The 16,503-nt window shown below is 40.5% G+C and overlaps 1 protein-coding gene across 1 annotated transcript; it reads right to left on the reverse strand.

The window, feature by feature from the left end:
• Positions 1 to 349: 349 nt before the first annotated feature.
• On the reverse strand, positions 350 to 10,690 carry LOC142375109 (single-minded homolog 1-like). The gene is made up of 12 exons (XM_075459033.1): positions 10,651 to 10,690; positions 9,401 to 9,821; positions 7,718 to 7,800; positions 7,542 to 7,631; positions 7,267 to 7,369; positions 6,893 to 6,978; positions 6,287 to 6,486; positions 6,003 to 6,109; positions 5,684 to 5,831; positions 2,567 to 2,723; positions 2,069 to 2,456; positions 350 to 1,726 (listed from the first exon to the last, which is right to left on the reverse strand). Exons 2-12 carry the CDS (start codon positions 9,573 to 9,575, stop codon positions 984 to 986), a joined length of 2,280 nt encoding a protein of 759 aa, XP_075315148.1. The 5' UTR covers positions 9,576 to 9,821; positions 10,651 to 10,690; the 3' UTR covers positions 350 to 983.
• Positions 10,691 to 16,503: the final 5,813 nt, after the last annotated feature.

The raw sequence follows: 16,503 nt of genomic DNA on the forward strand, positions 1-16,503 counted from the left end.
TTAAGGATTTTATGGTATATACTACCATATGCTAAAAAGTCAGGTTAGGGGAAGCTAAAAACAGGAAAAAATAAACTCTGATATGTAAAAAAAAAAAAAAAAAGAAACCTCGGACATTAACTTTGACTTGTTGCATATGTGCCTAAATGTAGAGGGCAAATGAGAATTTGTTTGGTAACATCTCTGCACTCATAATGAGGGCATTTAAGCTTCAAGCCAACCTGTATATTTGACACTTTTACATATCAGAGGCAATTTTTCATTCTGTTTTTTTCCACTTTATTTATTTTTTTAATCTAATATTGTCATAATGGTGTGATCCAAACACCAAAACTAATTTAATGCCACCAGTAAAATATTCTACTCTGACAGAAGAAATAACACATACAGAAAACAGCCAACTCACAAATAAATACTAGGAAACATTGACATCTTATATTAGTGAAACACTGGTCTTTCTGTCTTTCTGATGTTGCACTTTGCATCTCAAACATTAGGCTTTGTGCAACAGACTTTCCAAGTAAAGGGTCAATGGAACAACACATTTTCCCACTGCCCTCGGAAATCACGTCCAGGATAGATTAACTCACACAGCCAATGGTGCGTGAGAGGAGCGGGACAGAAACACTTCTTGCTTGATGTTTAACCAGCCTTTGGTTGGAGGGCAATTCAGCTCAACACCATTAAAAAAGGGGATGTTGCCTGTGTATTGGGACAAACCTCTTCCCAGCATCAGGTGACATATCAAATGCCAGCTGCTGAATATTGTCCTCTGATGATAAAGAAAAGGAGTTGGTACAATACAAAGACCTGACATATACAAGAAGTGCTGAATAAACAACCAAGGAAACATCTGTCCAACACAAGTTTCTTGTATCCTTTTGTCACTGCCTTGCCTTTTGCATCATGCACTTGGTCACTGATGCTCATGCATACATCGTCACCAACTTTTAGTCAACAGGACCTGTGTGCACCAGATTTTGTCAGCTACCGTTGGTTATGATGACTGAAGTGGCCTTGTGTCCCTGAATCTGCTCAGCCTGCATTCTCATGTGAGATGTCACATCATACTGCACTCCTCCACATGCCAGGCCAGAGTAACTCCGCAAGTTTTCGGGGTCATACAGGTGCTCCAGGGAGTATCCAGCCAAGGCATAAGCTGCTTGCCTGTCCAGTGGCTGCCTCTCCTGGGCTGGATAAAGCAGAGGACTCCCCTGGGATTGTGTCGGGTGAGGGGACAGATCAGTCTGCAAGTAGTCTTTGGTGAGGGGGAGGCCCGACCTGGGGATCCCATCAGAGCTGGGGCTGCTGAGACGGGACAAGGACCCAGGACTGGTTGTGTTTTCGTCATTATCATGTGGACCCAGCACTTTGACGCTATCCCGGTGATGGAGGCGTTCAGAGGGGAGGTCGATGTTGGGGGCCCCAGGGCCACGGCACACCACGCTGGGCATGGTGAGTTGAGAGTGATGGGGCAAAGAGGAGGTGAAGCATGGACTGTGAGTTTTGGTGAGGCCTGAGACGTCCAGGAGTGCCTTGTGTTGCTGTAGACGGTTCTCTTCTTCTTTAATCATTTGCTGTGTGGCACGGATAAGCGTCTCCATCTTGCTGGGCTCTCGGGGGCTTGCTTGGAATTGGTCACCATGGTATCGCTCTCCTGAATCACTGGTGGATCCGCCCCCATCAGGTGAACTCACTACACTGTCATCATCCCAGTGGCCGCGTCCTATGAAGAGAAATTAAATAAATGAATTCAAGCCAGTTAAATGATGCACATGTGGTTAATGTGTAAGATTCTGTTTTCCATGCAAATGGAATCATTGTCTGAAGTCTTGGTTGACACACAGGGGGGGGTTGTTTCCCTGTTTGAGGATGTGAAATGTGAAATAACTTGGCTTTCAATTGCGGGCAATTTTTGAACAGATGGTAGCAATCGACACACTGGCAAGAGACGGCGTAAACAACTTAGCATGTCCCATAATAACATTTGGAAAACAGCTACCAGAAGAAGCAAGGCCAGAGTTATTTTCAGAGACAGATGGTTGTGGTCTCAACCCTAACACCTCACCGTGAATGGCGCCATTGTAGGATGTGATTTCGTAGCCCTCGCTGTTCTCCATCGAGAATTTTGGAAGTGACAGCACAGAGCGTGTGCTGTCCCACCACATCTCTCTTCCCGACTGTGGGGCTGCCAGGAAGTATCGGCCACTCTGGCATCGGACCCGGTCACAGGTGGTGGTGTGAGGATGCGTTTGGGCATGTGCAAGATCGTCTTCTGATAACCCCAGGCTGTAGCACAAGGAGCCTGAGTCTGGATACAGTCTGTAGGCACAAGATGCTTCTGCAGCCTCACTGGAATCCAACAGCTGAGGAGAGGTAGAGTCTGTCAGTGGGCTCCCACCCCACTGGCTGTCTTGGTCAGATTCTGAACGCTCTGGATTGAAAGCTGAAAATTGCTGGAAAGATACGACAATCACAGCTATGTGTGCTCTGAATTTTGTTCAAAGAATTAAATTTGAAAATAAAAAATCTCCTGTCATAACACAACTCCATAAAGGTCTTTTACCTGTGGGTAGGGTGACACTCTGGCTTTGGCCTTTGACTGGGTGAGACGTGACTTGGTGCTCTTCCTGTCTTCACTGTGACTGTCAGCATAGGGAAAGGCTGGCTTGGTGGGGCTCATTTGGTCCAAAGACAGCTGCATTCCCTTATACTCAGTGTCCCTTTTGACACATACAATAAACATGTCAGAGATCAAGGGAAAAGTTTTACTTTAAGCATTCCTAGGTTGCCATTGGTATGGCAATGCTGGTTAGTTGGATTTCCCACTACTGACAACCAAGCTGAAATATTAACAAATTACCATCAAATTTTGTATAGACAAGCTCTAAGATTATTTTTTTGTATCTCCACAAAAAAAGACCATGATGACAAAGATGAAAAGGTCTTGTAAGCAAAATTTGTGGCATTTTATTATTTTCTTTTGTTTCTTTCTACATCTTTTTGGGGAAAATATTTTGTGAGCTCAATAAATTTCTAAATTTCTGATGACTTCATCTCAGATCTTATTTCGCTTGTTAGGGTTATAACTTGTTAAAAAAAAGAGTGGGTGATGTAAATTTAAAAGCTTTTTAGGCGCTTTGAACTATCAAACCTCTCAACAGTACCATAGAGTCTTCTCAGCTACTGAGCGCTGAAATTAAAGTAATTGATGCCAACAAAGCAAGAAAAGGCTACAAGGTAACAAAGTGCTTCCAGGCAACAGTGTCTTCAGTTTGTAGTGTTAAGATAAATAAACAGCAGTTAACAGGAACAGAGAGGATTAATTTGAGGTCTGAAGGACAAAGAGAAAAAAAAGAAGCACTTTTGCCAATTTTTTTGCAAGCCACTGTGTTCCTAGCAAAAATAGAAAACAAGTGTAATTTCAATTAGCCTCAGAATTACTTTCTTTTTAGTGTTGACTAAACATAAACATAGCTTTTTAGCATTGTTTTTTTGTGTAGGAGATACGTTACCATATTACATTTTCAGGAATCAACAATTGTTTTTAATTGTCTTTGTCTTGATTACATAGCTGTTTTATTTATCTTTCTTTTTATTATTACGGGGCAAGCAGGGTGGCAGAAACTCAGTTTGACTCCTACTTTCATTATCATTTTTCCTTTTGGTAGGTCAGTTATTACCCCCTCCCTTTTTTTTTGTTAGGTATACAAACCAAAGCCAATTAGCAGTGTTAGCAGTACAACCATAATGAGCAGCTTGTGTCGCAGTGGACTCAGATCTGTTTAAAAATTCTTACATTCTTCAGTTTCACTTCAGTTAAAACGATCAGAGGCACTGGCTGTCACGGGTAAACAAACAGCTTCACAGAGTCAGTGTTATTCAGTTCTTTTGAAATGGGCCTTTTAGGCCCACGTTCCCCCCAAAAAATCTGAGCGTGTCCTGTTTTTCTTATACAGCCCTGGTGGTTGCTTTGGACTGAATGACGTAATCAATAATTACTCTGACCCAGACGTCCTGGCTAATATTGAATATAGATAGCTAGCCCGACTTATTTTCCAGACTCATTAGTTATGATATGAGTCATGTGAGGACAATAACCATTGAAAACAACAGCTGAGATAAATTTAAGAGATTAAGCCCTTAGCTTCCGAGAGAGGAATAGCAGACACCCCGAGGAGAGTTAATCATTCTTTTCAGCCACACAACCATTATCTCAGTGCTGCTATAAAGCAATGCAATGAAACATATACTTACAGAGACATGCAGCTACAATATCGGTGCTGTAAATTTTCTCTTTAAGCATCTCATGAAAATGTATTTTTGCTTATTGTAGACTTTGTTTTATTGGTTTATGTGTATCATATAACCCAATGTTATTCTGCAGCTGAACTCAATCTAAGTGTTGCTGTCTAGGGAGTGAAAAAGGCTCCTGTGTTAAGTGTTCAGCAAACATGAGCCTATTCTTAACTTATCGCTGCAATAGTATGTAATAACAGCTAGTTGGCATTTTACACCTTGTGGCCTGTTTTTGACCCTGTACACCCAGCCTGTTTAATATGACACTAAATATGACCCATTCTTTATGTACAACACCTTAGGGGAAAGGCTCTGTTTGGACAGCCAGTGCATTGTGTGTTTTTGCTCTTGCTGTTACAGTGGCTGGTTCTGCATCCTATCTGAGCCCTGGCTAACTTATGTCAGAGCCAATGATGTTGGGCCTTTGTGCAAACTCAGCTGTGTTAGCCGAATTCCACTTCAGGGTCAATGTCAGAGCACCTCATGTCTGAAATACGCTACCAGCCAACCTCCAAACATGATCTATTAATGGATTCTTGTTGAGTTAGCTGCCATGGCAAGGTGATTGAATTGCTGTTTATTTTTTCAATGCAGTTGTTTCGTTGCACTTTTGCTGCGTGTGAGCTCTCGGATACCTCCGTGTTAGACCTTATTATGTGCTTGGAAATTCACTGTCATTTTAATGTAGTTACTTTGTTTTCTCCTTACTGCATTGAGGAAATCGATACTTAGAGTGCAGCCATATGCATGCATGCACACACAGACTCACGTAGACTCGACATCCCATGCACATACACACACACACACACACATGTGGATCAACCACACCTAATGAGGAAAATCCAACATGTGCTACAGCTATGAGATAGCTATTGATTCCTAGTTCACCGTTTGATCGATTTTTCTTTCCTTAGACTGCGGATCGATGGCGACAGTAGAGGTTTTGTGATGGGGTTGAACCCTGATGTTTGTCTTGCTGTCTCAAAGGGCCTTAGTGTGCTTTGTGCTCTCATAACACTCAACTGCCTGAACCCTGCAGCCACAGTATTTGGTGAATTTGTACAGAAAGTCTACAGAGGGATAAGGACAAGGATTTTGGATTTCTCCAAGAGACACCTTATTACAGAGCAAGCTTCAAGAAAGGATCATAAGAGTGTATGATACAATTCCGCATGATCTAGTTAAACATTCAGAGCCGTTCTCCCAGCAAATAATATGAGAAAGAATATTAGAATTTCTTTTGGACCTATATGGGCCCAAATTGCATTAGAATGACTTTGCAGCTGTGCATAAATTATCAATAAACACACGCCTCTTAAACATGAATCACTTTCATCGTAAAATGGCTCTGGTTTTTAAAATTGAAATCTTAACAAAGACTCACGTGAGGACATAGTTGACACTGACGATACAGTGAGGTCTTGAAGATCGGCTGTTGTGGACAATGGTGGCGTAACTCTGTACCCAGACCCAGCCGCCGTGTTTGGCCAGGAAGCGGTAATACTTAGTGGTGACTTGGCCTTTTACCAGCACTGAAGGAGATAAAAGAAACCTCAGAGATATACATATTTAATGACATGCATGTTCAGAGTGTGTGTTTGAGTGTGAGATGTGTAATTGTTAACACATGGTGGCTGCAGCAGGTTGCCTCAGCAGTTAGTGTCTGACAAGTGAAGGTTAGACTGCGAGACAGGCAAACTTACAGAGGTGGTGAGCACAGCGGAGGTGGAAGATGTCACAGCTGTGGACATGATGGTACAGCGTTTTCTCTATGAGGTCCTGGGGCTCGTAACCTGTCAGCTCAGCAACCCTGTAAAGATATCAAGGTGTTAAAAATGTGCAGGGGTTCATATTCATCTTACAAACAGCAGCAAGTCAGATAGCTTGTTTCACCTTCTTCATGAAAAATGCCCATACTTTGCCCTACATACACAGACAATTAAGAGCATTTAACCAAGCAACTCAAAAGAGCAGTCCTGCTTTGTACCTGGAGTCCAGGAAAATGAGCTTCATGTCCAGACTGGCTCTGAACATAAACATGTTACTGTGCAGTTTGATCTCAGTCACAGCACTGGGCGGCAGAGAGTGACCCACAGCCACCAACCCCACATTCTGGTAGCAGCCCTCAAAAGGTGACATGTCCAGACTGTACTGACGGATCTTCAGGTAGCCACTGCAGTGAATCACCTGCAGATCCACAACAACAAGAAAAAAGCTTCAAATCAATTTTAAAAATGTTCAAAAATGTCCCTTTATATGTAGCTCATGATATGACATTATTTAAATCTTACATGCACATGGCCTTCTGTTTCTTGCAAATGATACTGACCAAAAATATGGAATATTGCAAAAGTAGAAAGTAATGTATTTATAGTACATTATTAGAATAGTAAAATACGCTTTCCTAGACAGAAATAAAGAAAAACAGTGTGTGAATGATTTATTCAAACATCAATAAAATAATATTCTTATTCAATTAAGTAATTTCTTACTTAATGTTAATCATTTTATTTGTTGATAAAAGACACTAAATCATCTTTTATTAAATTTATTAAATTTGGTCTGCCAGTTTATTACAAGCAAACCTTCCTACCTTGTATCCTCCACTGGTGAGTCCTGCGTTTCTTTTTGCCAGCACACATTTCATCCGCAAAAAGAAAGAGCGTTCCATTTCATATTCTGCAAGAAAAGACAAACACTGTCAGTGTGTTTAATTGGAGGAGGGGCACAAGCGACTTGCTGTCGCTCTCTAACTCCATTTGGAAAATAGGTCACCATTTCAGACAGGCTTATTTGAAAAAAAAATGATGAGGGTGACATTAATGATAATAATTACTGTCTCTGATTCAAAATCAGGAATAAATGAGCGCTGACTATATTTAAGGCACATTGGCTGCATTTGCTTAAGCATTATGCAGGCTGTGAACACGGTGCATATGGTGCTTTGAAGGGGAAATTCTGCTGTACCTTGTACGAAATGATAGGGCTGATGTGGCGTCAGCACAGCTGTCATCTCATCGTGGTCGGCAGGATGGACATACTCATAAATACTGTTCCCAGTCAACTCTACCTGTTGAGAATAACTCAGGTAATCAACGGGGAGTCAATGAGTGTTATATCTGCGCAAAGGCGCCACGTACCATGCGTGCTGTTCAAAATTATACACCGATACATAGGCTACGTGTAGAAAACAACAGGTGAAAGAAAAAATGTATATTTTTGTGCATTCTGTACAAACGGACCTGAGACAGTCCTAAATGGACCGATGCTGTCTCTGAAATGTACATTATCTTCCCATCTGGAGCGACAACAAAGATGAATCCATCCAGCGTCTGCAAATAAACAAGACGCCGCCGATTATTCTCCCGGCGACACGGCCGCAGATGAGTGACTGTAACAATTAGAACAATGGTGATACCTGCAATAAATGAGATCCCAGCTCCCGTCCAATATTGTCCAAAGATCTTGTTCGACTCGCATGACCCCAAGCCTCACCAAGACCTGCAAACAGTGACATGAAACTGTTTGCCCGCTGCCTTACTTTATAACTAATCAGAAAACATCGATCTTTTATTCAACACTACCGTTATTCGTTACTGTTTACATTGTTGTTGCTATCTTTATTGTCATTAATATTTTTTTTTCCTGAAAAGGCAGAACACACACCACAAACACACACGCGCACACTCGTGTCCGCAGGGGGAGAAGCTCATGTTTAAATGACCAATTTAGAGTTAAAGCATTCATTCCTTCCCATTCATTCTGAGTATTTATCGCATCCCGTCTCACATATTTTCCAGTCTGAGAGATGTCATAAAAGTCTTTATTTCAAATTATTTGTATGACTCTTATTTAACCCAAATCTTAATAAATATGTCCACTTTGAGATATTTTTTATTAAATATAATCCCCAGCGTTGGATTTCAGTGGAGCAAAGCAAGTAGCCGATGCTGGTCATTAAAATTCATACAGTTCCATCAGAAATCTCATGGAGCTCGGGTATCATCAGTAAATGAGGTGTGCGCCTCCCCTGCTGTAAATAAAAATAGGTCCCCGCTGTAGGTGGGACAGGAGGACTAACATGACTCCACCACACCAGTTCTATTAAAAGCCGAATGCACAACATAAATACGAATAGAAAAAAAAGAGAAAAAAATAAATAAAGTGACGTTCTTTTATCTTTTTTCTTCTATTAGCCTTTTACAACATTCGAAACAGGTTTTCCGTTTCGTCCCTCTCACGTATTGCGGCACCAAAATATGAATAAGCCCATCTGGAAGCAAGGAAAACGTGAGTGCATTATCAAATTTTTATGGCAGATGCTTTTCAGATTTTTTTTTTTCCTACGGACAAGAGGCTGCTTTATGTGCACGTGCCTCCGTCTTACAAGGCGTCAGGTGACGAGGCGCCTTTCAGGGCCTTCTTCTAATTGGTGATTGGTGTTCTCAGTCACGAAATTGAAGAAAACCTGCAGAGACCCGTATGAAAGATGATCGCCTCATTTGGACACGCTGAATTAAAAACAACTTTCCATTTGTAAAGACTCCCCATAGATCAATTAGGAATCACTAAGCTAGAATCTCCCTGATGCTTCTTTATATAGCATAAACCTAATGAAAGTATCAGTGCACTTGGAATAATAATCAGCCTCTGCTTTACTTTTTGCTGTCTGGTTTAATCGCTGCTGTTAATTTTTATAAGGATTTGTTGTATTATAACATATAATATAAGTAGGCTGTTCATTTTATAGTGGTATGGTCGTACATACTTTGTTATAATACAATATAATAACGTCAGTCCACGTAGTTCTGGTTTAACACAATAATAGATAACCTTTTTTCCTCTCAGCCTTTATCACTTTTATCTTAGATTTAAGCACGTCTGTTGTGTATTTTCATGCGCAACGATGTGGCCATTTTCACGCAGGTTTTTCGTGACATCTTAGAATTATTTCAGCAGATACGGTTTTGATTATTTTGTACATTGATCGTGAGCTGAAAAAAAATTTCAGGGCAAAAAAAATAAAACAAGAGAAAAAAATAAAAACGACTGCGCAGTGTTGAAAAGAGGTGTGTGTATAATTCGTGGGCTGATCGCTCACCCTGAGGAAAAACAATTCTCATCTTCAGGTAACTTGTTGTCAGCCTTATTATGGATGCTTTGTCAAGCTGAGATGTGATGGCCGACGGTAAAGGAAGCATTTTGGCCAGTTCGTAAAATTCGCTGTTCTCCTTTTCTCGTCTAGTCCTTGCGGCCGTTTTGGATTTCTCCTTCATTTCGGCACCTTTTCACGTTGTCCTCACTCGTCGGAAATGGTGGTCATTTAAAGCAGCAGTTTGACTGATTCCTCCCGGCGTTGTCTCGTTTTCATTGCGGTTTTTAAATCAACTAAAAAAGCTGGACTTTTGATGTGAAAGGCTCAATCCAAAATGTGTGAATATCCCTGGAACTCCTGAGACAGTGACAGTTCAGCCGGTCGTGGATAATCCTTCTTGGTTCATCCGCTAACCCTCATCCATGACCTGCAAAAACACAGAAAGGAGAGAAACATATATTTTTTTTTTTGTGGGGGCTCTCTGGGTTGAACATTTTCAAGACGGAACATAATGTTGCACCCTATCAGTGCGATTTTAATCTACGACTGGTGAAGGCCTGCAAGTAAAAAACTATTCTATACATAGGCTAAGTCAGAACACAAATTAAAATAGTTAAAAAATGGAGATTCAGTCGCTTTTGAAACCACCTTTTGCAGTAATAATTTGAAATAAATAACGATGCAGGCAGTTCGGTTCTTAACGATAGTTAACATTATGACAAGTAGCTCAACCAAAACAGCAGAACGGCAACAACACATGCACAACACAAAGTAAGGCCACAGAAAATTCCCTGCATGCAAGATGTTGTTTAATTCAACAATTGGCCCTTCACGGTGTCTGTCAAAACCTTCGATGGACGCATGGCAAATGTAATGATTTTATGAAACAAGAACGACACAATTTAGAAACGGTTCACATTATACGACTTCAGCCCTTTTAACCACTCATCCAAACATTATCCTCGCACACTTTAAATCCCAAGTGCGAGAAAATAACCTATCAAGCCGTATTTTCTGTCGTTTCACTGATAAAAACAAGTTTTGTTGTCGCTGTAGCGCCGAGGAACTGACAGTTGACCCGACACAATTCCCGAAGCGTGTCCAACTGCAATGAGAGGAACAACTGTGACGTGCTTTCACATCGCTGGTCCAATTTTCCTCACGCTTCAACAAAATAAATAGACATATCTAAAGATACGCCTCCATAAATATAGCCTGGATAATTATTTAGACATTTATGTTTGCAGTATTCCTACCCGAGCGTGAACGCTGACTGTCTGAATCGATGCCGTGGCCTTAAACGCAGCCTGCTGGGAATTTCACCTGTCCTGAACCGGGTTCAGCAGTCGTCCCAGTTAAAATTGCTCTCAGCTCCTCCTGGATTTCAACCTGGAAAGGCGAACGGGCCGTGCGCTGCATACACGTCTCCAAATTACAAGGACGCGCAACGAGTGGCATTCGTGCCCAACAAACCGCCTCTCCTCTATCTCAACTCAACGTTCCTCTCCAAGCAGCTTAAGACCCGCCCACCCTGTGCGTCTACTTTTCTCTGACTGGACGGAAGAATTTGAAGTCATTACGTGATTGGACACTCACCGTGGGTGTCAATTTTCTTCCTGCAAGGTATGCGCGGCACTTTGCCGTGCACGAAGTGAGCTTAAATGTGCTCTTGTTTTTTTTTTTTGTCATTTGCCTGGATATGATAGTTTAATATGAAATAAATAAATACGCATGAAATATTATAACTGGGGAAAACTGAGAAAGGCTTAAATAAAAGCTTGAACGACCTCCAGTGAAAACTACAACATAGAAAAGACCAGGGAATCACAAAATGAATATGCCATGTGTTTATTTCGATATTTGAACGAAGCAGTTAACATTTACTGTGGTTACACATAAAATATCTGGAAAAATGGAAATTTTCTTGCCTGAAATATTTCCAAAATGTCAGAGTGGAAAAGTGAGTGGGATTTTTCTGGTGTCCTTGTCAAACAACAACAACAATACTGAATAATTCCTGGAATACGTTATCCTGACAAAAACATTCATTTCGATTCCACAAAGAGGCAAAACGGGATTCAGCCGTTCAGATAGGAATAAAGTTTTCGAAAAGAAAAGGACAAATCTAACAGAAAATAGACAAAAGGGATTCGCTGCTCTTCATTTGATGTTACTCTCTCGCTGCCTCCGCTGTTGTCCAATAAACATGTTTTGCTTTTGGCTTCTCACCATCATTTCAATGCTCACCACACCTCGGGTATTCCTAATTATAAATAAATGCTCACATTGAACCAAAATATGGACCCCCTGCTTTCGAGAAGGGTGCACTGTGTAATCTACCTGCTCTCTGGTGGATTTTCTTCCTCCGCGTTCAGAGCATCTTTAGTTTTCTCTGTATTTATAGGTTTGCTTGCACTTAAACATAATGAAACTTCTAAAGCAAAAAAAAAAAAAAATCCCCATTTAGAACAATGTGTTCACATCATTTCGGTTCATTCTAGTTCTTTATCTAAATTTGAAATGGAAATGTTGAGGGTGAATTTGCATAATGTTTTGTACCTGGAAGCAAATGGTCTGAATCTATACTTAGCCCCTCGTCAGATTTACAATCTCGTCTACTGAACCCGTTTCGTTCTAAAGTTATTTTGGGGCTTTTCCCCCCTCTTTTCTTTCTTTAAAGACAAGTGCAACACAGTTTACATGGCTGCTGGCAACGCGCAATGGGCCAAGAGCTCACGCAATAGCCTGGTGTCCGTCAACACACGTTTATATGAGGATTAATTTCCATGTTGAGAATCAGATGAAAGCACCGAGGTGCATGTAGTTTTTTAATTAGCTACCCAGTGCTCAGATGGAGAAGGATGAGATACAGGGGTGGAGGGGAGAAGCGTGTGGAGGTGGATATAGGGGGCTGGTTCGAGCAGCGAGCTCAGTGTCGGGGGCGCGGACGCATGATGGTGAGCTCATTACGCACATAATTATCCCTTAAATTGATGCAGCATTCAGTCTTAATTTGAGGTTTTCCTGCTGCTTGCCAGCGGATATAGCGACTCATTTCCTTTGTGTTTGTGGGTGGGGCGTGACCACAGAGATTCGATGTCTACCTAAATGGCTTCTACCAGATTCAAAATCAGTCCTACAAGGCCAGATCTTTCCATTATTTTATCATTGATTACAGGTAAAAACAACAGTCTGGCAGTACACCCTGATTGTGCATCGCTAATATTTGATCTGTGTAAACGGCCTTTTAAATGCTCAAATCTCATCAATTTTTTAGTCAGTTTTCTTTTTGTTATAGCAGGGATGACCAAATAATGCAAATAATTTGAATTCCTTACTTTTTCTTTGAAACTGTCCTGTCACATTTTTTATTGAAAAAAATTGTGTTTATCTGTCAAAAATATTCTTACAAAAAAGGCAATGGTAAAAAGGGATTCACACACATTATAAGGATATGGCAGCATGGCTGCAATGCAGTGACTTACTGTTCTGGAAACATGATTGGGAAGTTCTCTCAGGGTGCGAGCTCTGAGCGGTCGGTAGAAGATTTACTCAGCCTGGACCTCCTGTTAATGCCCCACCACAGGTCGTCACAACAGGGGAGCTCGCTTTGCTGTCCTTCCAACCCCTCCTTTGCACACCATCCAAGTCTCCCTCATTTTTCCATTTTTATTGTAGTTTTACAAATCATGCTTCTCCATGGGTGGCCAAGTCTGAAATTTTCCCCGCCATGAAAAAAAAAAAGCAAAGGGAGGGAACAGGTTAGTGAAGGTTAAAGGATTCAAGGAAAAGATGTGAAGAAGGTGACACAACAAATGCCGACCTGTGAGTTGTCCTGTGTAAAGCATCAAAAAGCTTAAGCTCTTTCAATCAGATCTTGCTATGACCCTGACAAAGTTTCAGTTTCATGATCAGTGACTACAGTATTGAAATCGGTGTCATTTACAACTGAAGCAGTTTCAGATCTCAAACCAGCTTAAGAACCTGTCCAGAAAAAGAAAGAAACCAAGCCTGTCCAAAACCAAGACCAATTTGCTTTAGGCCTAACAGATTAGGGCGAGATAATCTTGACCAATAATTATATACCACTAAATAATTCATTTAGATGAGAAAGATATGTGCAATGCTTAAAAAATGTCAGGGTTTTTGTCCGAGGGAGAGAGCAGCAGTAATTTAACAATTATTGTGGATTATAGCTCCACCCTGAAAATCAAGCCAGTGCAAGTTATTTGTTGATTTAGCCAACCATCCTCTCTTTTAAAGAGGGTCATGTCTGCCTCCAAAAACCCAAGATGGCAAAGATGAAACACAAAATGAAGGTTTCCAAATGGTATTCCACAAACAAATGAGTGACACATTGCTGGCTGCATTCATCTTTTTAATGGCCGTGACTAGATAGAGAGAAACCATAGTTGACATTTCAATGTGAGTGGAATCACGTTATCCAAGACAAAACTAAAACAACAACAACAAACAAACAGTTGTCTCTCACAATTTAGTCAAATGTGGGTCTCCTGATGAAGGTCAGGACTTATTCTTCCACAACCCCATCTACAACTAATGCAGTGCTGGCTTGGTGGTTGACAGGGGAGGCCACATAAAGCACAAGTTAAAAAAATTAAGAATTGCAATATTAGAAACACTAAGATAATTCAGTTGTGTGGTTTTAGAGATGTTAAATGACTGCCAAGTGGCTTGAAGGAAAAATAAAATGGTTCTTAGATCTGAATTGTCAGAACTTGCACCCTGTTCATGTTGGTTGGAAGGGGGTAAAGTTGCCCTTGAGCAAAGCTCTTCAAGGCCTTGGAATTAAAATTCTCATATTGCAAACCTTAATGCAATAGCATCCAACATTTTACTTTATGGAGCTAGCCGTGCAAGAGAATTTTACCAGGGCCTGCCTTGCCTCTGTGGACATTGTATTCCTCTTGATGAATATGAAGCTTGTCCAGCTACATGTGCATGTTATGTGTATTAAGCAAACATCTGGAGTTTACTGTGCTAAATTAACCAAGTTCTCTGTCCAAGTCGTCTCCCCCAAAGAGAGATCAGTCAGCTTTACTTTGTTTCTCAAGAAAGAAAGATCTACAAGCTGCGTGACAGGTTCCATTTTAGGCTTCACTTGCAGCTTTTGGCACTTGTTTTAACAGATTCTGCTGCTGTAGCGCAACACCCAGTGGGGTTTTATAGTTTTATATCTGACTAATAAACACAGTTTTTTCTACTTAACTTTAAACATGTAAAACTAAGAAGGATTAGGATTTGATTCTTTACCTCTGATATTGCTCTATTGGTGTAGCTGACATAAAAGGCTTGATTTAACTCTGAGTCAAGTTATTTCACTTAAGCCAACTTCAACTTTTAGCAGCTCACTCTGGAGATGCAAAAGGCATTTCTTTTTCCACGAATACAGCTATACTTCCCAAGATCCGTACTGTTAGTGTTCTCTTTTAAAGATTGGCAAGGAAAACTATTTGTTTTAAGAAGTCGCAAAGTAAAATTGATCTTTATTCATGCAGATGGCAACAACTTTGCAACTTTTCTTGTGACATTAAGCATTACTTTTGCGTCATACCTGCAGTAGTATTTAAGTTATAGACACAGACGAGAATCGTCTCCCTGCCAACAAGAAAATATGAGTTTTTCCTAAACCCAGCAAAGTAGATTTAAATGCCTAAAACTAAGTAAACAGTGGGTGAAAACAAAAGTTATGGGTAAAAGTGAAACATTTAAGTGTAAAAAATATATAAATAGCGGTTTAAAGTACATGATTTGTTTCTGCATATTTGTGTGTTCGGTACATGGTTTTGTTTGATACACTGACTATGCCCCTCAGTCTTCAACATAACAAAATACATTTTTTTTTCAGATGCATAAACTACAGAGCAGCAAAGGGGCAGATGTTATCAGTTTCCCTGTCCAGTTTTATGAAATGTGAGCACAGAATTACAGAACTGCACAGCACTAATAATACAAAGGGAGATTTAGGTTAAAAGAGGTTGGTGTGCCTGCTAATCCTTTTCATGTGTGCATGCCCTTCAAACATTAGGCAGCTCCCCGTTATTTCACAATCAGAATTTGCTAAATATGATTATGAGATTTTCTCTTAATTGTGCTCAAAAGGTGTTGGTAGGTTTGTTTTACATAATTTTTGTTGGGACAGGAAATAAGCTTGTGTTATTATGCCTCCCCCACTCCATAATACAGTCAAGAGTCCAGTGTGATAATTTCTTAATCTTACTTCCAGCAGCTTCTGCAGGATAGCTGATTGTTACCGTCTGTTCTTCCATATTCAAAACATTCTGACTATCCACACATCCTCTCCCTTCTCCTACTTAGGGAGTTAAACAAGTTTACAACTCGGAAATTTGTCAAGGTGTAAGACTAACCCTGATTTGCTTTTGTGAGGTATTTTTTTTACCAACCCACAGACACCTTATCTTCTCCCAGTATGTTTCTGTCAGGTTCTCCAGGATTAAAATGCCAGTACAGTCTTCTACTATGGACTGTGCCACTCCTTAAGAGTGGAAACAATCCTATGTGTCATTTCTTAAATCCATATACACAAATGCCAAAAACTTTTTAAGAATACAAATAAGTACATCATGTTGCATCATTTTTCACAAACCTGCACGAAAAAAAAAAAAGGGTTGCTGCCCATGATGTACTTTGCTATTTATAACTTTCATTGAAATTCATTGAAAAACGGCAGCACAGTGGATAGCACTGTTGACCAATTGCAAGGAGGTTCCCAGTTGAAATTTCCACTTCTGCGCAGCGTTTGCATGTTCTCTTTTCACCGGCTTGGATTTTTCTCCAGGTGCCCATCTGTACTCCAAAAAACATGCATATTAACTGAATGTATATGAGTGTGAGCGTGCATGTAGTACTCATGGAAACATTTTTTCTGTCAATTCTGTGATAGACTGTCCCAGAGACAACTGCTTCAGCTTCCAACGTGGCACACAGGATAAAAAGAGTCCATAAAGTGAATGAATGGAATAAAGGAACTGACTCAAGATGACAGATTATCCACAAAGAAAGAGACTGAGACTGCAAAAAATAAAAGATAGTCATAAAACAAAGAAAGAAAGAAAAGAGAAAAAATG

The sequence above is a fragment of the Odontesthes bonariensis genome, chromosome 24 (genome assembly GCF_027942865.1).
Source record: "Odontesthes bonariensis isolate fOdoBon6 chromosome 24, fOdoBon6.hap1, whole genome shotgun sequence".
Taxonomy (NCBI): domain Eukaryota; kingdom Metazoa; phylum Chordata; class Actinopteri; order Atheriniformes; family Atherinopsidae; genus Odontesthes; species Odontesthes bonariensis.